The sequence below is a fragment of the Cupressus sempervirens genome, chromosome 10 (genome assembly GCF_028749045.1).
Source record: "Cupressus sempervirens isolate cs-2001-9-10 chromosome 10, ASM2874904v1, whole genome shotgun sequence".
NCBI lineage: Eukaryota > Viridiplantae > Streptophyta > Pinopsida > Cupressales > Cupressaceae > Cupressus > Cupressus sempervirens.
Window position 1 is genome coordinate 534,478,884 of NC_143127.1, and position 22,134 is coordinate 534,501,017.

The 22,134-nt window shown below is 34.7% G+C and overlaps 1 protein-coding gene and 1 pseudogene across 2 annotated transcripts; both read left to right on the forward strand.

Annotated features, from left to right (window-relative positions):
• The first annotated feature begins 14,828 nt into the window (after positions 1-14,828).
• On the forward strand, positions 14,829-15,267 carry LOC149535000 (uncharacterized). The gene is made up of 2 exons (XM_089803514.1): positions 14,829-14,898; positions 14,998-15,267. The coding sequence occupies exons 1-2, from the start codon at positions 14,861-14,863 to the stop codon at positions 15,260-15,262; spliced, it is 303 nt and encodes a 100-aa protein (XP_089659640.1). The 5' UTR covers positions 14,829-14,860; the 3' UTR covers positions 15,263-15,267.
• Positions 15,268-18,504: 3,237 nt separating this feature from the next.
• LOC149535001 (large ribosomal subunit protein eL42-like) lies at positions 18,505-21,500 on the forward strand (annotated as a pseudogene). The gene is made up of 6 exons (XR_016357572.1): positions 18,505-18,532; positions 18,647-18,786; positions 20,572-20,683; positions 20,812-20,879; positions 21,011-21,085; positions 21,213-21,500. The product of XR_016357572.1 is annotated as a large ribosomal subunit protein eL42-like (transcript).
• Positions 21,501-22,134: the final 634 nt, after the last annotated feature.

Genomic DNA, 22,134 nt, shown 5'->3' on the forward strand with positions numbered 1-22,134 from the left:
CTTGTGCCATCCCCACAAAAAACATTGTTCCACATCATATAAAATGGCCTAAGCCTCCATGAGATTGTTAGCAAGGTCACCCTTATGCACTGAGAAAAAGAATGTAACTTCACCACAACTACAACAAGCCACTCCCCCAATATTAGTAGAGCCTAGATTCCCCCATAAAGAACCATCAGTGTTAATTTTAGAACTCCATGAGGAGGAGGATTCCAATGCCCATCTTGATTCACTCATCCTTTCCCTTATTGCTGAGGTTGTTTGGGTACTCTTTGATACCATTGAGCTACAACCCATCCTAAAGATGAAAACTGAGGTGATTGGATATAACAAGATCAGTCAAATCCATACCTCCATCTACCACACACTTCACTTGAATAGTTTCTTGAAGAGAATGTGAGATCTTCCACCAAAGATACATAACACCAATCCAAACATCTTGGAAGATTCAATGATTTCTCTCCAGCTAGATATGCCAAAGAATGAAAGATGGGCCAACAATCCAAGTAGCATGGAGAGGAGAAGACTTGGAGGGAGCACTATCCAAGTAGGTCCAAAAATCAAGAAAAGTGGAAGCATGCCTACAAGAGCAACCCCAAGAACTCTACTAAGGGTGCCAAAACTGAGTAGAAAAGGAGAAATGGAAGAATAGATGGGAGATAGAATCCTCCCCATTACCACACAAAACACAATAAAAGGGGCTCTAAAAACCACGTTTACAAAGATTATCCCATGTGAGATAGCAATTGTGAGCCACTAGCCACATGAAAAATTGCACTTGGACAAAGAAAATTTATTCCAAACTTTCTTCTACCAAGGGACCTCAACATCCCTGAATAATTGTTTGGTTATCTCCTGATACTAATATAGACATAATATTTACCAGACAAGGTACATACCCAAGTCAAAATATCTAGTCCTAGTAGAGAGGAACATTCCCTAGAGGCCAAAATATGAGAAAGCTCCTAATGATCCACCTTTGTGCCTCAAGGAGGAAAATCAAAAAAGTGCTTCCATTTGTAACCAATAATAGGTCCCAATTGATAAGGAGTCTTGTAATGAGCCACTTTATCCCATCTAATAGCATGAAAGGAATCACAAAGAGTCTGAAGATGAGGTTACATCACATGTACATTTGACCCTATTTTTCGACCAAGAATTTCGACCATCCATTAAAATGTTTTACATTATTCAAAATCTAAAAGGAAAACATCTTTTTTTAAAAATCCATTCTCGTGTTGGTCAAAATTTTGACCAACATGGGCTTATAATGCAAAAATCAAAAAGGGCTTTCGCATTTCATTGTCATGAAATTGCCCACGCACAGGAGCTTCTTGCAAAAATGGTTTTCGCCCTTTGAACGCCAAAGATCGGTCCTCACTGTGAAATGCTAAGATCGATTGGTCCTCTTTGTAAGTTTCTCTTGTCTTCATTCATCCATTTTCTTTTTGAGCTAAGATCGATTGGTGGAGTATTTAGGAAGAATGACTTGCTGTAACAGTGGAAGCCATGGGCATGCCCTAGTTTGTCATTTTTTAAGCTTGAAACTTCTGTTTCTTCCAATGAACCGATAGATGCCTTTAAATTTCAGTAAGGAAGAATGTAACATTATATTTTTCAAAGTTTTTTTGAAGAATATCATATTAATTTGAAGCATTCTGGCTCCCCATTTTGCACGCATTCTCCCACAGCTAAGGAACTGAAGGTTACTCATTGTCTGAAGCTGCTTAATACACAATGAATATACAGTTGTGTACCTTGGATCCACTTTTTCCTTGTCAAAGTCTTCTACTCAAAATCTCAATGATGATTAAGAAAGCACAGTTAGGGAGAACTTACTCTGTTGTAGATCTGCGAGTCCATGGCTACGAATAAAATCCATGCACATGAAACTAGGTTCCATCCTCTAATTTCTTCCTTGGCCATGAACTAGGATTTCTTCTTTTGAGAGACTTTTGTTTTTTTGAAACTACATAAAACTTCAGCCTGACCTCAAAGCCCAAGAAGTATTTTTCATTTTTAGACAAATCCAATATCAAGAAAATCATGAACAATTATGCCAGTTTTTTACTAGAAAAAAGGGTGAAGGGTCTTTTTCTTTTTAAAATTGCTTGATGTATTGTGCACATAAGAATAATTGAACTTGGTAGTCCAATGCAATATGTGATGTACTGGTGGGTGATATTTCTTGTATGACTACTTCATAGTATACAACAATGCCTCGTAGGACTCACCTCAACCTGCACGTGCTTGCCACTTCATAGTGTATGAGACACCCATAAATGTACAGAGTGGTGACACTCTCCACTTTGTACCCATATGACTCACATTGTACATAATGGATCACTATATGATGACTTCAACTACTGTTTCGCTAAGTCTTTTACAATAGTTTAAGAGGATATATAAGATAGAACCAATACTTAGTATGGTGAAACAATTGCACAACTGATTCTAACTAGGGTCAATGACTGCAAAGGAAGTAAAGAATGAACCCAAGATCTCCTAGAAACCAATGCATTATCTGATGGGCACTAGAGTCATAATGGGAGGCAACATAGAGTCTTACTGGGGAAACATGCGACAAGCTAAAAATGAGACCAGGACAAAATAATTTGGGGTGGATATCATCTTTGGGTCTTCTCAAAGATTTGGTGTCCCCTTGGACTATGGGGGCCCCTCATTTATATTGCTTGGTTACATCTTAAGAGTAAAAATGAATGATGTCTGGGAGGATTATTGGAGTTAATGTGGATTCCCATAGGAATCCTGTGCTAAGGATGGAAATGTAGACAAGGGAGCAACACATCAGGCAAGATAATGCCACTAGAAATATATACATGATACAGGCATTAATTACAATATATCTTCTATGTATGCAATCTATCATGGTCTGGAAGGATTGAAAAAAAATGTAGAATGTGTACATGGTTTGGCATGAGCATTTATTAGTGGATTAAATAAATTGGGCACTATTAATGTTGAGGATGTTCTATTCCTTTATATTGTAAAGGTTATATGCTTATCGTTAAGCAAGGGGAGATGGGCATCAAAACTTCTATCATTACTGTCTCAGCTCATGGAATGAATCCTGTAAGTGCTACAATGTGTGGAATGAAAATTGTTGTTGTTTGAACTGTTGCCAAAGAAAATATCAATATGGAGAAACTAAGGAAGGAGGGTATTAAATAAGATATGTTAAATCATTCAAACTTTAGCTGATAATTCTGTCATAAAACTCTATAGGTGTGCAAACTGTGGACATAGAGATGAGCATGCACAAGATAATAGTTGTTGGGTCTGTGGATCAGAAGATGGTGCTCAAGACTGTGAGAAATATAGGAAGAAGAGAAGATCCACTAGTACATTTGACTCAAATTTTTGACCAAAACTTTTGACCATTTGAAAATTTGGGGTCAATTTGGTCGAATTGTGATTAGTTTTGGTTAAAGATGAACCCGTGTTGGTCAAAATTTTGACCAACACAGGTTCATCTTTAACGAAAACTTGAAATACATTATTTTTGCCACCCTAATCTTATTGTATTGTGTCTAGAAGACTCATGCACACCACTTCCCAGTCCACCCGATCAACTATCTCTGCTATTCCGCTGTGGATTCAAGATAAACAACTTCCTGGTTCATCTTTAACAAAAACTTGAAATACATTATGTTTGCCACCCTAATCTTATTGTATTGCACCTAGAAGACTCGTGCACACCAATTCCCGGTCCACCCGATCAACTGTCTCTGCTATTCCATCGCGGATTCAAGGTAAACAACTTCCTAGGCTGGTGGAAGATAAATAACTACTCTAGCAGCCTATTGTTTCTTTAAGCCGGTACGGGCCTACCACTGCGATTTGTGGCCAGGAGTACGTGGCAAAAGGGTTTAACTTGATGGTATTTTGAACAAAAGGCAATTTGATGGTATTTTCCTTCTAAGTTGTGTTATTTCGAACATAATTTCTAGTGGTGGTTGTTCAATTGTACCATTATTTCCAAGTAATCGACCACTATAATTTTGAAGCAGGCAACAAAATTCTTTAGATCTAAAGCGTAGAGTGCAGTCTCTTGATATATATTTTATATTCGACATATAGTGAAAGGATTTGCATCATGTCATTTAGGGCATAGATAGTGGGATTCTTTAGTGATATAGTTGTGTATATATATGCTCACATTAAATTAATATGCAGTCTTGTCATATGCTTTATTATTAAACCTTGTTGATCAAAAGTGTTTGCATCCATCAAAAATGTTCTACAAGTATTTTTTAGCTAGAAAATATGACTTGATTGTAAATAGATGGAGTTGGGATCCATTTCTCCTTCACTTGCATAGGCAACGACAGATTATTTAACCAAAATATATTGAAACTAAAGAAGATTAGTATTGGTATGTTAGGTGATAATCATTTAATATCCACACTAATTACAGATTCTGATAAGAAAATTTAATTTAGAAAAGTTTTACATATCTAAAACATACCTCCACATTACACAAGCTACAATATAGCATATCATCCTGATAGGTATGATGCTCAGAAGTTGATTTGCTAGCACAAAATTTCTTAGCTGTAAGGGCCAAAGGAAGCCTAAGACAAACATTTAGGCAAGAAAATAAGGAAATCCTAACACCACTCTCCTTTTTATCTTGGTTAATTGATTTCTCTATCGAGAGAGTAGGGCTACATCAATGCTAATGCTCAACACTCTGATAAAAAATAGAGAAATCTTCATCAGCACATATAGCTGCTCAACTATCATAGAATTCTCATCTTCCTTAAATACTTAACACAATCCAAATTAATTTCTTGAAGTTCAATCCACTCCTGCAATGTCCAAGCACATTTCTCTGTCAACATTAGCCAGGTTGCTCTAGGGATCAACACTCTCATTGCTTGTTATTTCAAGTTTGACAAAGAAAAGCTAGGCAATCAAATATTACATTACATACTTGAAAGGAACATACCTCCTGATATGTGCACTTACAACTCATTTCAGGTCATTGTAGAGCTGGCAGGCTAGAAGAAGCAGTCAGACTCTTAAACCAACTAATTCTAAATGGTTTGGCTCCAAAAAACTTTACGTATAATATCATTATTGCTGGACACTGCAGGGTTGCCTGCACAAGTGTTGCATTCAAACTATTTGATAATATGGTAAAGAGTGGTATTTTGCCTCATGTGATTACTTATACTACTCTTACAATTGGGTTATGCAAGGAAGGTAATATACAGGAGGCACATTTGCTTTTGAGGGAAATGTTTGGAGAAGGTTTGATTCGTGACAAAATTGTACACAGTGTATTGATTGATGAACATCTCAAGAATGGTAATGTAGAACAAGCTTTTAAACTGTGGGCAGAAATGGACAAGAAAGAAATTCCACTTGATGTTATTGCTTACACTCTTTTTATGAACGGGCTTTGCAAGATAAGCTACATAAAGCAGGCACATAGATTGAATTAATTGAAGAATTGATTGCAAGTCTGTTTTATTCCCAGCTAATGTTTGATGAATGAGAGAATGACTTCCTTTGATTTGACAATTTGATAGTTAGTGAATGATGACTAAATGAATGTTGTAATTCATAAATTGAGGAGTGATGATTGTGTGTTGATTTAATGTATTTGGAAGTGATGAATGGTAAATGATCATAAAAAAATTTCTTCTTTTATATATTATTCATGGAAGGTTAGCAACCTGTCATAAAAATTGAATCACCACTTTAAATTAATATATTATTCCCCAACTTTATCTCCCTTGGATGCCCTCCTCAAACAAAACCTCTTCTTTATATCTTACAATGTAAGAGTCACTTCTGTTCACCACATGTGCCCCTTGCATTGGTCACAACCTTTCACAATTACCACCCTTCAAATAAGGTCAAACTCTTCATCATTGTTGACCAAATGAAGGTACTTCCTTACTATCTTCCCCTCCCTTCTTCCATCAATCCTTCCTTAATTCCTATGCTCCCTTTATGCATATCAGAACTATCTTATATCTTAGGCTAGAATTTACTATGGTTATCTTATGATTATCCAGTGTTCCATGCCTTCAAAAGAAGTCTTTCCCTGCTGTTTATATCTAAGTGAGCCTTTTAGACAATTTAGAAGCATTTTTCTACGTTTAGTTTATCCTCATCCTCTTTTTATTAGTATTGTTGCATTTATTTTATGCATCTTCATTTATTTTGGGGATGACGTGACATGAATAGTGGATGTATATTATTTTGAATTTTACACGTGCGATCCGATAGATTTTATTACAGGCATTTCTAAATCTCTGTTTCAGCATAAAGAATGGTGAAAAAACTGGCAATGACTTTGACATCCCTCTTTGTTATCTAGCGATGGCAAAAATTGGAACCATTCTTAATGAGATTTACAAATTGAGCCAAGAATGGTCCAAGTGTCTACAGGTGGGTGCTGTGAGTAGACTATGCAAATTCAGCTCTGTTTCCTTCCTTTTGCTGGTGTTCGGTGCAGGTTTGCATTAATGTAGAATACTACACAGGTAGTGACTGATTGCTATCACTGAGATCCCCTCTCAAGTAATAAAGAACTGCACCAAGTTTTCTAGCATACATTTCCATCTACAAGTCACCTATGCCTCGTATAAATCTCAAAGGTTTTGGCATGTTAATTGTAGCCAATCTCTCTAAAATATTACTTTGATTTAATCTTTCCATTAATATTCCTTAACATATATAGTTAGAATGTACAAAATTCCTAACCTCTTAGCTGTAGCTCCCTAGAGACTATCAATTCTTTATTCTACTTTAAAACTTTCCATATGTGATCTTGAATCTTCTATAGTTATAGCATGCCCAAGAAGGTATTCATGTCTACATTTTTACTTTACATTCTTCTTGAAATATAAACATTAATAATTCTTCCTATAAGATAATCTTCAAAAAGACTAAACTTTTGAGCCTAGATAGTAACATACACAACCTAGAAATAATAAACCTTGAGAAAATTGTAATGACATCATTTACTAGTATGTTGTATATCCTTTTTGTTAATAAAAAATGGTAGTGCTAATCACCATAGTTTTTAAATAAGAAAACTAACTAAATACTCTAGAAGAAGAAACCATTGCATCAGTTGACAATAGGATGGACAAAACCAAAGAGACTGAATTTAATGTGAAAATAAAATATGTAAATGGAAAAAAAATCATCTGCTATAATATGAAACTATCTTAACAATGAGCTTTGAATTTTTGGGTCTCAAAAGTCAAAGCATATGAAAGTGATACTTTAATAGTCAAAAGACTCTACCAGTAACATAACTAAATTTTGTATGTTCTCTCTCCCTTCTAGCATGTAGCATGATGGTAGAAGATATTTCTTCTATTTAGAAATTTATAACACTTTCAACTATTTTATGAATTCTAAATCATCAGATCAAACTTACAAATGGACAAGATGTGGGGCAATTCCAAGTATAGCAACATTTGATCCATTGGAGCCAAGTTTTAAATTACAATTACACTTACCAAACTAATCCATGGACAAGAATCATTATAATTTATGAGATGATGTTCTTCAGCAGTTGTAATTAGAAGTTAAATTCATGTATCTCTAGGATTCGAATACCAAAGGAGGGAATATTATTCCTTAGTAACCCCATGATCTAACATGACTTAAGTTCAAGTGGGATAGGATGAGAGGTTAACTTCATAGTTCTGAAATCCTTTGCCTAGGTACACTAGTTCAACTGTAGGACAATCCTAAGATGTTGGATACACCTCTAGTCAAGGGTCACACCAAGATGACAAGAGTTGTAGGATTTGACTGATAAGGTGTAGGACTCTTACACTAGTGGCATAGTAATAAAAATGGTTAAGTTTATCATAGTGCCTATGTGGCAATATCATGGTGTCTAAGTGGCATAGTAATTGTAATGTGTGACAGTCACTTCCAGGAAACTTTACAATGCAGATATTTACTAACATTTAAGTATACTATAAGTTGATCTCTTGTGATTGTAAAGGCTTTTGGTCTTTTTCAAAAGTTCCCTGAAGGATATAAAAATTGTTTTGTAATTGGAACCTTTAAACTTCTAAATCAAGTAACGAAAAAATGAGATTGACTGTTTCTGTCTGTTTATCCATTGTGTAATTTTATATGGAGTATTTGGTTTTCTTCATTATCTAGCAAGCACCACAAAACTTTTTAATGAATTAATGTCTTTGAATAAATGAATTAATGATGGTACTTCTGATTCTCCAGCTCTAGCTAAATCAAGTTCTAAAAACTCAAAAAAGGCAAATGGTTCTGATGTTGTAGCTATAAGTCTTACATTCAAAATCAACAACAAGGTTTCATACAGAATAGTACTAAAAGGTGTGTGTCTTTTTGGGGTTCAAGTTTCAAACTGCAAGTGCACATATTTGTATATTAAATTGGCACCTTCTATGCTCAAATGTTTGCTGATCTTTGTTTCATGGCTTTCTATTCCAGCACATAGTGCAATTGTGCTGAAAGCAGAAAGTATAGCAGATAAAACAGAGTGGGTTAGCAAAATTATGACCTTATTCAACCTTCAAAAGGCGTATCAATAGAAGGACCAGTATTATTGTTGTCTTGATCTTATCCATTATTCTGTACTAGGTGTGTTTTTTTGGTAGAAGGGTGGTACTGCACATTTTGCAAACATCTACGTCTTCTAGAAATTATAAGATCATTTTAGTTACATTTGAAAACATTAATCAAGAAAAACCATATGTGCAGATATAAACATTAATCACATGATGTCCAATTTATTTGTAGATATATTTTCCTATGAAGAAAGACCACGCCTGACAATATGAACGCTGAACAAAATGAGACAATGGCTACATTGTGGGCTCAGGTTTGAAGAAAACCTAATAAATGTTATTGTCCTTGCAAGAAGTGTAAAGGCTTAAAGACTCGAAGAATTCTAATCACAATAGCCCAGAGTCATTGTAGGCAACATGGTCATGTTGAAGGTGGCCACGATTTTCGTCCATTGCTGAATGTGGATTTCCTATTGGAGGAAGATGGAGGTGTGAATATCCAAGCTGAGGATAACACTCTCATGGAAGAAGATGATAATGTGCTAGAGGACATGATTGAAGAAGATGGTATTGGGGCAGGTGATGAAGAGGCTCACAATGATGGTACTAGCGAATCTGATAATGATGATGAAGATGGTCTTGATATACCTTTGCTTGAGAAGGCACACGAGCCCTTATACGAAGGCTCCCAAACAACTCTACTCTCGGCTATAGTGTTGTTGGTGAACTTAAAGGTTATGAATGGTATATCTAATGTAGCAATGTCACGTATGCTAAGGTATGTCATTTTTGTCATTTTCAATGTTAGCATAGAATTACTATTCATTATATTAACAATGCTTATTTGTTGTTGTAGGTTGATTAGTGAGTTTTTGTTACCACCATCAAACATTTTGCCTCGTTCGTACCGAGAATTATATAACATTATGGATCAGATTGGAATGAAGTATCAAACAATACATGCATGTCCCAATGATCACATTCTATATCATAATCAATATGAATTTGCAGCAGAATGCCCTGATTGTCATAGTAGTAGATATCGGTCAGATCAAATAACAAAAAAAGTGCCTCACAAGGTTCTTCGGTACATTCCCATTATTCCACGTCTTCAACAGTTATTCAGGTGCGCTACCTTGGCACAATTTATGGATTACCATGCACGCAATAGAATTCAGGATGACATTATGCGAATGCCTGCCGATGGTTTTGCATTTAAAGAGATAGAAGAAACATGGTCACACTTTAAAGAAGAACCTCGTAATTTGAAGCTTTCATTGGCAGCGGACGGTGTCAATCCATATGGAGATATGAGATCTGTTTACTCAGTGTGGCCTATTTTTGTTATTAATAATAACATTCCTCCTTGGATGTCCATAAAGAGGGAGCACATAATGTTGTCAATGATTGTGCCAGGTATTTTTATCATTTTATAGTTATCTAAATTAATTTATAAATAGCGCATGAAAATGGTCATAATAATAATGTAATGTTTCTGTTCATTCAATTGCTAGGTAAATACCAAGTGAAAGATATGAACGTGTATATTGAGCCCCTGATTGACGAGTTGTTGAAGTTATGGAATGGCATCACTATGTATGACATCTCTAGACTGATAGGACATCGACAATTTCAATTCCATGCAATGCTTGTATGGACAATACATGATGCCCTTGGGTTAACTCATTTTTGTGGTATGTTATATTGTTAATATCACATATTTTTGGTCTGTTATAATTCTTACACATTACTATCAAATGTTTAAGTTGCGCATGATAATTGTACATGATCCACTTCTACATGATCTTGTAGGTCTTCAGACAAAGAGAAAATTCGCATGTCCAGTTTGTGGTCCGAAGATGAAATCTCGTCATTCGAGAACTTTAAGAAAGCAGGTGTTTGATGAATTTAGACACTTTCTCCACAGTAATCATAGGTATCAAATTGCCGAAAAACATCTTTTCAATGGGAAAGAAGAGACATCATCAAGGCCATGAAGAATGACACCTCATTTATGGAAGTTGGAATATGATCGACTAAATTGTCGAGGTAATATCCAATTTGTCATCCGAAGTTTAAAATTTGTATTTTGATATTGTCTTATAGTTACTAATGTTGTAATTGATGCTTGTGAAGGTCGTCAAGGCATCAATGACCAACTTCCTAGAGGAATGAAAAGTTATCCTACTCAATTTAGTAGGTTACCGTACTGCAAGGATCTCCCAATTGCGCATTTGTTTGATACTATGCATATTGGAAAGAATGTAACAGAGACACTATGGAAAATGTTGGATGGAAGGCGTGATAGAGAACAAATTGCCAAAATTTGTACCGACATTCATGAATCCAATCATGCACTAAAAGCTTCCATTGAATCAAATAGCAATGGAGACTGCATAAATACAAGCGCCCTTCCTTGGTTATTAACGGAGCAACAGAGTGATGCATTAAAAGAAGTCATAAAAAAAACAAAATTTCCAATAGGGTTTGCTACAAATATAAGCACTCTTCTATCAAAGAAAGGTGATTTTGGGCCTGGGTTGAAAACACATGATTGGCATACCTTCCTCAAGGTAAGTCATGTTCTCCATTTATAGTATATTTGTAAGATTGAATGTACTACCTATTGCATTATTTAATAATATATTGAAATGATCATTTTTAATGATTGCAGTTTGTCCTACCTCTATCCCTTCCACAATAGTTTGACAACAGTATTAAACAAGTTATATATGATCTTGGAAAATACACAAGGTTAGAAGTGTTTTTTCTTAGATTTGTAGATGTCTCTTAAATCTATTGTATAATTTTATTTCAAATCTCGTTTATGTGGTTTTGTGTGTTGAATCTCTTTTAGGTGGTTATCATCTAAAGAAATTGACAAAAAAGACATAAAATACTGGAAGAAAAAAATTCCACAGCTTATGTGTGAAATGCAAAATTGTTTACCTCCAACCTTTTTCAATGCTCAAGAACACTACCTCATACATCAAGTTGAGGAGATTGAATTGTGTGGACCTGTAAAAGCTAGATCAATGTGGATGGTTGAGAGGCACTTGAAATTTATGAAGGGCTTGGTTCGACAAAGAGCACGTCCTGAGGGTTCTATGATAGAGGGATATATGATATACCAGACCATGGTGTACATTACTGAATATCTTCCAAAGTTTGCAGCAGATATCCATGTAGATCGAATTTGGGATGCCAAATCTAATGACAAATTCAAAGGGGAGTACCTGAGGGGGAAAGGTAGATTGAGGACGATGATAGGTAATTATAAGTTTTTTTTTTGTAGTTTAATAATTATTATTCATTATCAATATATATAAGTTGTTTCTAACTAGTGTAATTGTCTTCCTTATAGTTGGTCGTGAGTGGGATGCACTGCACTTGTATATTGCAAACAATCTTGATTGGATGATGGTATGGATTGAGCAATCTCAAGAAAATGGTCGCTCATTAACATGGGATGGTGTTGTATCGTTAGTTAAAGAAGCTCATCGTAATGGAGATCCCAATGTTACAAAAATGGTACTTGATCTAATATATGGCTTAAGAGATACAAAGGTATGCATAAGATTAGTAATCATCACACATAAGTTTAATATCAACTCACAGATTGATGCAAATATTCTTGACATGTTTGAATAATTGCAGGTCAAACACCACAAAGCTATGTACTACCATGGCTATAAATTCCACACCAAAAAGTCAGATGAAACGAAGAAAATGTGTGATTCCGGGATAAGTGTTGTCTTCGCGGTCACCAATATTTCATCTAGAACTGACATACATCCTCAACGATCTGAAAATCGATACTATGGCATTTTGGATGATATACTTGAGTGTGACTTTAATTCATTCAAAATAGTTCTATTTGTCATCAAATGGTTCAGGTTACGACTGAATCAAAATGATCCTGATAGGACTGTTATTGAACATGATAGTGGATTTACTATGATTAATACAAGGTCATTTGAGCCAGTCGGAGATGAGCCCTATGTTCTTCCAAGCCAGTGCGAGCAAGTGTTTTATTTTGGTGTTCCACAGAAACCAGGTTGGTCATTCGTTGTTAGACATGACCCAAGAAGAAGGCCGGTAAAGTATAATGTGATTGAAGAAGAAGAAATTGAAGAAGCAGAAGAGGAAGTAAATGATTATCAGGAACAACAGTTACCCAGTGGTGAAGATGAAGAAGATGGTGATGATTTTGGTCATGCTGACGATAATGGTGATAATGATTATGATGATGTTGATGACGATCATGATCATGGCAATGATGGTGATGATGATGATGGTGATGAAGATGATGATGACGATGATGAAGATGGTGATGATGATGATGATGATGATGATGACATGGATGAGGATCATGATGATCAATGAAATGTCCAGCTAGGATCAATGTCAACTATGATGGGGTTTTGTACGACCAAACTTTTCTTTGTAAACCATATGTGCACATATAAACATTAAGTAGAACATGTCAAAGTTTTTTTAGATATACACATTAGTTACACTAAATTTTTAACTTAAGACAAATGATTTACATATACAATCTACTTTATTATTAATATTTTTTTTTGGTAAGTCTATTACTTTAATTTTGCTGTTGATTTCTAAGAGTTACTAATTTTTTTCACAGGGCAATATGGATGCACCATCTTAGACACCTTCAGTAGAAGTAAACATTAAATATTGTAAATTTAAATGTTAGTATAGAAACAAATGTCATATTATTATGTTCTTTTCTTTATGGCTTTGGAATTGTTTTGATGAAATTTTACTGATATTTAATGTCACAAATGATAGGAAAAAGCTAGAATGACTGCTGATCAAATGCGATCTAAAATACGAGCTTCATATCTACATAACATCGCCCTTAGTACTGACCCTATGTTCATCACCCAACAAATCAAGCAAAGATACACTGATAAACTTGTTAACATTATCATCGAGGGTGGCAAAAGTGAGGAGAAAGAGGCACTGAGAATGGAATTGGGCCGTAGAATCCAATCTTTGCAGGTAAGCAGTAATTTGACTAAAGCAATAATAGAAGTTCAATAGATATGAATATTTTATACTATCTTATGGATCTTGATCTCTAATTTTATGTGTACTTGTATAGAAATTTGTGCCATTTATGACATCACATGGTGAACATGGTGATGGTCGTTGCACACAACCTTCGTGTAAGTAGCACTTTGTTTTCATCAACATTATAGCACTTACTTTTTTTTTGTGGACATTTCTAGCTAGTATCCAATTTGATCTTTATCCATTGCAAATGCCTTTGCTAACAATATTGTATTCCTCAGCTCATTATGATGTGCGGACTCCTCCTTCAGTTGTCGGTCCACTATTGCCTAGTGCATTGTCGGCAACAAGGGCTATGCAAACATCTTCATCTATGCCCACTAGAACTGGTAAAACCTTGTTTTGCTATATTTTGTAATGTATTTGTACAAGTTGATGAACAACGAAGTAGCATATCAATGCTTAAATGATGTCTACAGAAGCTTGCATACCCACAAACACATGCATACACACACCACGCATACATACGTACATACATTTATTGTACTACGCAGGCAAGATTTTGTGCTACTTTTTGAATTAATGTTTTAGATTCACATGGAAAAAACAGTCTAACCTTTGAATCCAAAAGTAAACTGAAACATCATTTTAAAAATATTTTTTAATTTTGTATTTTATGTTTCTCTACGATGTTTCTGTACGATGTATGTTCATAGATACTTTTATATTCTTGAACTATCACTGTGATAACAGACCATGGACCATTGAAAGCTATCCTAAACATAGATGATTAAAAATCACACATTATCTTATCATAAACATAAACAACAATATATCATGAATTCTAAAAATATTGTATCTTTAATACACTATTTGATTATCCTGAATTAAATCCTTAATGGAATGCGAGAAAAAAACATTTTTGCTAGTCAATTTCTTCAATTTGATTATATCCATAAGTATGCTTTAATTCATTTTGTGTCTACTTTAATTGTCACGATGTTTCAGTTGATAGACTAGCAGAGAGCAGTACTGGTGAAGTTGATCCATTTCCTGGAGCAGTTTGTGTCATTAGTACTGGTTCATATGAAGGGACATTATTGCTGAATAAGAAAACTATGTTTCCGTTAAGAGAATGAAAGCTTCCAGGTGCTTTAAAATTGTTTTTATTTAAAGTGTAAAAAAAATCTATTTTTATATTACTCGTTTTGGACTGATAAATCCTTTATGTTTTTGTAGGTAATAATGTTTTCTTTGAACATCTTTTTCATATGACATTGAGACTATCCGGAACCACCATACGTAAAAGGTACATAGTTTCATATCATTTCTACATAATTTTTCTTTTCTTTCATTTACTGTAATATATTAAAGCTATTGATCTAACAATCTATTTGTTTTTAAAAAGGTGGAATTTACAAACCATGGAATTAAAAAATCAGCTCATTGCATCTTTTGACGAGAAATTTGGAAAAGACATGTTTGACAATGGCCTACTTCTCAAAAGAGCAGCAAAGCATATAAAGACTGTGAGGGATCAATATAGAAGGGCTCTTAAGGGTAACCCAAAGTACGACTGTCCAGCTATGATTCCACCAATGGAGTGGAATGAAATAGTAGAAGATGCAAAGGAGAAAAGGCAATTTGAAGATAGAGGTAATGAAGCAACATAGGGCAAAAAGAGGTATGTCATGATAGTATTAACTACATTGTAATCATGCACTAATTATTCATATTTGTAAATATATAATCTAAGATGTTTGAAATTGTTCATAGATTGTAGGACACATCCGTGGCTACAAAAGCGAGAGTAGAAAAGTTTGGCCAACACAAACTTGGCTCTGGTGGCTATATGAATCTCCAGTCTTGAGTTGTAAGTAGGAGCAATGATATGAAATAAATTTTTTTAATATAATGTTGCAAAAATTTTTTTTTAGTGAAACCATACATACAAAACTGATGATATTAAGCAAAAAATATAGGGCACAAAATTCAATGTGGAGGTCACAGATGAAGATAGAAAACTTGCCTTGAAGGAAGGCTATAAATTCGTGGCTGCACGCCTACTCAAAGAATCTATAAGCCTTGCTCAAGAATCCAGTTCACCAAATGATATCTCATAGGTAAATTGGTTAGATGAAAAGTAAATGAAATTGAATAGTTGATCCTTTTCTTTTTTGGTATTAGTTTTGAATGTAAATTGACTACATAACAATGTGCATAACATTTTATTGCAGCCTTCATATCCTACCACAAAACCTGCTCGTGACGAAGGCCATAATGTGCATTATAGTGGTGGAGGTATTAATTTGCTATTGGAAATTAATTATGCAATCAGAAATATGAAATGTTTTCCTTCCATTTATTGTCCAAGCATGCTCTTATCAAAACATATATTCTATGCTCATTGTGCAGATCTTTTAGAAAATGTATTGTTTAAAGATTGATATTAGTTTGTGAGCCATTACCACCAGGTCTTCAGATCGTTGAGGCTATTTTACTGTATGATTTGAAAATCCATAACTATAGTTTTCATCACTAGAAGGTGTGTCTATGTTGCTGCTCAATTCCATTGCAGTGTACATGAGATTTTGTTTGTTTGAGCTGAGACTTTTCTCTTGGCTATTTGTTGTTTATTAAATCATAGTAGTTTTCATTTCTTGTATTATGTTTTAGGGTATTCTTGAGCAATGAGAACCAGGTTTATAGATTGGCAAGGCAATTTATTATATGATTTGGATCATTCACATAGTTTTGTTCTTATTTCTCTAACACTACTTTAAAGATTATCTCTGGTTGCTGAAACATATTCATTATTTTAAAATAGGGATCTTTAAGCTTTTGATCAGTAGTTGATAATAATTTCCAACTCTGTACTTTGATAAATCATTTTTTCTAACAAATCTCATAGAGTAAATATTTTGATATTGCTATCATGATTTAACTGTGTAGTATTTGAGTCAAATTTATTGACTCATATTTCATGTGCAGTGCTCAAAATGAATCCATCACTCATGATAATATTTTTTTGAATATTTCAGAGCATGTTGAACATCATGTCGAAGGAGTGGAACATGTTCCAAGTGTTCAACATGTTGACGTGGCGGCGGATCAAAATGTTAATGTACATGATGTGGCATTGTCAGGTAAGAAAAATGCATGTTATGTTATACTAGTACTTAATTATAGATTGGTAACAGTTAAAAAAAGAAAAAGAGTATGCCAATTTATCCCATTCACTTGTTCTTGCAACAGAGCCCCCTTTAGTGCAGCCTCTTGCTCCTACAAAGAGAAGGAGCCATTGTAATTTGACATTACACATGCTAGAAGAGGAGGAGAATGATGTAGATATGGATGCTCCTATGAGCACTTTTCTTAAGAGAGCTCATAAAAACAAAAAGAAGAAATGATGTTTTAAAAATCTTCTTTCAAAAACCTTGTTGGATAATGAAAGAACTTTGTTTTAAGTAATTATGTATGAATGATGCGTATTAATACTGATTTTTATCTTATGTTAATGAATATTGTTATGTCTTAATGAAGTCTTGATTAGTATTGTGTATTAATGAATTTTATATCATATTAATGAATGTTATGTGATTGTATTGATTGAATGTTATGGTTCATAAATGGATGAATGAATCAATGAAGTATGTAATTAGATGATAATGGGTACTTTAGATTGATGTTAGGGGGAGGGGGGTGAGGCTAGATGAGTTTCCACCTTCACGTGGTTGGCCTTGTTAAGTAGAGAATATTATAGTATTCTTGAAACCAAGTGAAGCTCAAACTAACATAAAATGGTCACTTCGCATGTGGTAGGTCTATAATGATCCACGACTACTGCTGCCCATAACATGAATTTGTGAAATACATTTTGATATCACCAATTTCAACACTCTATTCGAAGCATAGGAGTGGCCTATAGTCTTAGCATGAATTTTGAGTAATGCCTCAGTCCAGATTGCCTTAGAAGTGGCTGGAAGAAGCTTGCACAAGTTTGAGACTATGAACTCTCCCCACCTTGGCCAAGAAGAACTTGCCAATTCTCTACTATTATGGAAAACTACAGAGTGGTGTGGCTGGTTTGCAACCAACCAATAAGTTCACAATTAAAGGAGTGAGCCTTCCTTCACCAAGGATTGCCAAGCAACGATCTCAAGTGTACCAATTTGATCAATGCTCTAATCCTTATTGAGAATCTTGTCCCAATCAATCTCTAGATGAAACAGGGACACAAAGTGACTAGTCAAATGGTGAATAACACCTAAACGTCTAAAACTTTCATCCTTATATCTTCCAAGGTCACTCCAGTGAATCCCAACCAATTCCGTTGCTTCTTGTTGAGAAATCCCAACATTGACACCGAATCGAGATTGATCCCCAAGACCAATGCATCACATGAAGAAACTACATTCTCAAGCGCCATAAAAAGCGCAATGCACTTTTACTCTATGATGCAGAGGTGGTGTGTGGTATCCATCTTCTTCATATGAGATAGCAAATCCATTCATTTAGCAACAACTCTTTACTCCAATGTCCCCTCAAGGACTTACCTTCCATGCTACCCCAAGTGCACTTAGAGTTTCCCAAACACCATAACTTCTTCCAAGGCTTCAACCTTCATTCTTCCTTTGTGAATCATCTCCTTGTGGCCTTTCCACCATGTTCCATCCATCCATTCATTTTGGACAACTAATCTCTTACCCAACATTCATATCTAGCCTTAAAGCTAGTAGCCCTCACCAGTCACTAATTTGGATTTCTCTCCAATAGTTCCCAAACAACTACAGAAACTAAAACTTCATTAAGATACCCTTTTGGGATCTATACATCCTCCCTAAGTTTCAATATCAACCCTTTTGGACCATACCCAAGATCTGATACCCCTAGCCATAGGCCTCATAACGTTTACATGAACAATGATGCTTTCACAATGATAGGTGATAGGTGACTACTAATAAGTAGGTGTTGGGAAGGCTTCTCAGAATATAGTGAAATAAGTATGATGCTATAAGGCTAAGATATCGAGGTGTCTGGTTTTTGGGTGGATGCAGGGGTGCTGATGCGTAGATGCTTTTGGAGGAAGCGCATTCCCTACCTGAGGATACATGCAGGATTCTTGGGAAAGCAGCCAGAGAGAATCAGGATAGCATCTGGGCGAATCTACAGAGCATCGGGCTTGTTTGAGTGTCCAGTCACTTAAGTGACTTAATAAAACATGTGTTTAATTGTTTTTTAAATTATATTTTTTCTCCTTTTTGCCCCAAAACCATAAAATGGCCCTAATATAGGCCATTCGTTGCTCATTTCTTTGCAGACATAAATTATAGTATATATATATATATATAGACACACTTAAAATCCTCAAAAAAAAAAATCCCCATATTATATATATAGATAGACGCACTTAAAATCCTCTCAAAAAAAATCCCCGCATCCCTACATCAGAACCAGCATCGGTAATTTAGCTACAAGACATTGATTTCTCTAGCATCTAACCTCCGACAGAGGCCAAATCTGGAGTGACTTGAACTTAAGTCCTTCCACTTGCTGCTGAAGTACTCTATTGAGCTATTAGCCAGCCTTCTATGGCCATCTATAATTGATCTGGTGTGGATTTCTTGGAGTGAATCTTCTTAGGCTACACCGGAGGTGCTTGGCCCTCCTAACCTTGCCTGACTCTGATACAATGTTGAACTTTCACAGACCAGCTGGGATTCAAACAACTGATCATCAGTCCAGCAGTTGCTTGTTTCCAATATACACACAGGACATTACCTGTCCCATCCAGATAGTTTTAGAGGTGTTCCATCTCAAGACAGACTTTCTACACGTGCACTTATCTTATGCATTAAGCAAGATATGAGAGAACTGTGTTGGTGATAGAAAATTGGAAATCAAAAGCTTCATTCTTTCTAAAATTAAATTTGTGTGTGCCCAAGAGATTTGACAAATTTGATTATGTTACACACCGTGCAAAATTTACTAGTAAATCTATCCAACAATAGAACATGTTGAGAAACATAAAATTTGTTCAATGCTGCTAGTTTGATAGCTTGTGGTGCAAAGAATGTGGGGAAATTGGCATATGTCTGACCCTTTAAATAGTTGGGATGCCTTGGCAGAAAAAGAACCAAAGAAAATGAGCTCATGGAAGCTTGATAAGTCTTTCCATATTTTCATGAAGTGAAATCTATTCATTGGAGGACTTGATTCAAGGTCTAAACAAATGATTTTAAAAGATTCTATTTACTCCCAAAATCTGTTCCCTGCATATATTGAATGACATGTATGGAAAATTCTTACAAGCCTGTTGATTTCATGTGGAATTGGAAGCTTCTGAGTGGAAATTGACTTGGGTGTAATCTTTATATAGTTTGAACTTTATATACTCTTTTCCATCAAGAAGAAAGCTTTATGTACTAATGACATATATGGTGTAGTTTTCTTCTGAGTGGAAATTGACTTGGTTGTAATCTTTTTCTTTATATTAAGCAAACAAATTGAACCAAGTAAGGGGTATTAATAATATACTTGTATCTTCACAAGTTTGCATCATTCATATTCACAGTTAGATTGGTGTTCAAGGAATGTGTACAGTGAACTGTAGCTTCTGTTTAAATTCCAAATTAAGTGTTTATTATTGTTGCTGCCATAATTAGAATGGTGCTTGAATATTTTATGGTTAACTGCTTAATCTGTTAGAATTCGAAACTAAATTATTACTAGTTGTGTTCACAGTTTGAAGAGAGTGTATTGTGCTTAGATTAGTATTGAATTCTGTATACTAAACAGTTCTAAACTATTAAATCACTAGTTCTTGAGTTTCCCATCAGAACATTAATTGAAAGAGTGCACACTACTGAGATTAGTAATGAATCTCCACATTTAACTTTTGCTTTAACATGACTAGTTCATGCTCGTGTTTTTCAAGGTATTAATACTTCTTTGACCTTGTATTATGCTAATCTGCTGATAGGTGAACGTTCCAAAAACTAAGAAAACTTTTTACAAAAACAAAGCATGCAAAAAGCACACTTTGCACAAGGTTACTTAGTACAAGAAAGGCAAGGATAGTCTTGCAGCCCAGGGTGAGTCTTTCCTTTTGTATTATCTAGATATAAAAGCCAAAGTTTTTCTATTTTTATTTTTATTTTTTTGTTTTTTTTTTGGGGTAAGACAGTGAAATTAGATCACTGGTTTTATTTCATTTTTTCAGGAAAACGTTGGTATGATCAAAAACAATCAGGCTATGGAGGCCAAATAAAACCTATCTTTCACAAGAAAGTAAGCAGAACTTTATGACTACTAATATGATTTTCCTTTATAATATTATGATCTTCTAATGGTGGACTGTTCGACATATAAAGCCCTTAGATTAGTAAATTCACGATTCTATTATTTTGCAAATGTTGTAGGCAAAAACAACAAAGAAGATTGTGTTGAGGTTGCAATGCCAGTCTTGTAAACATGTCTCACAGCATCCAATCAAGGTAAGTTGCTATGAGATTTTCTTTTTCAGTCTCAAATTGGTGTTTGATGGAAAAGAGTATATAAAGTTAAAACTACATTATTTTTACACATGAGTACATGCCTTTATCATATCTTTTTGTTTTGTAGCGATGCAAACACTTTGAGATTGGTGGAGATAAGAAGGGGAAGGGAACATCCCTCTTCTAGATGAGAGGTTATTTCTGCATTTGATTGAGCTATTTACACTGTTTGTATTTGATACAAAAGCTTTTTGGAGTGTAGTAGTGAGTTACATGGAAGCAATCTATTGAAGATACTATTTAATTTTTAGTGAATTACATGGAAGCAATCTATTAAAGATGACTATTTAATTTTTAGTGAGTTACATGTGAGTAATGTTTTGATGCCAATTAAAAAACTTAGAATTTATTTGCTTATGAGTTGTTTGGTTTGTCACTCTAATTAAAGTTCCTTTTTCTGTATGGTAACTGAGGACTTGTGCATTTTGTGAGAGGTCTTCTTGTGGAAGTTGAAATTGGCAATTGGCATATTCAATGTTTGAGTCAAACTGATAAAAATGAACATTTATCCTCCCTTGGACTAGTAATCCATTAATGACATAAAAAATTACTTCTTCAGATTTTAACTCCACCTTCCACAGTGATCTGGTGAAAAATTGCTATTGATTTGGCTTAGACTATTTTTTCAGGCCATTATGTCCTTACTTTAGACAATAGACTTGGTTGCACTTATCTGAGAATTCAACTATCAATAATTTTAATAATCAATGTTCTTGTTTTAACCATACTTTTCAGTGCACTCCAAACTATTGTAAATTAGCTTGCATGTGGCTTGGATTCACCACTTTCAATTATAAAACACGTTGACTTGAAAAAGCCACATTTTGCATTATCAAAACATTTTCTTATAACCGAGCTTGAGCAAGGCGTGTAGTGATCATAAACAATTGTGGTGAATTCTACTGTTGAATTTGCTAGTCTCATTGAGAATATAAGGAGTTGAGGACAGATTAATTTTGTTTGTTGTATCAATTTTGAGCTATGGTAAG

Coding starts and splice junctions, on each gene's coding strand:
- LOC149535000 (XM_089803514.1), top strand. CDS start 14,861: ATGACATTGAGACTATCCGGAACCACCATACGTAAAAG. Junction 14,899..14,997: donor GGAACCACCATACGTAAAAG/GTACATAGTTTC, acceptor GTTTTTAAAAAG/GTGGAATTTACAAACCATGG.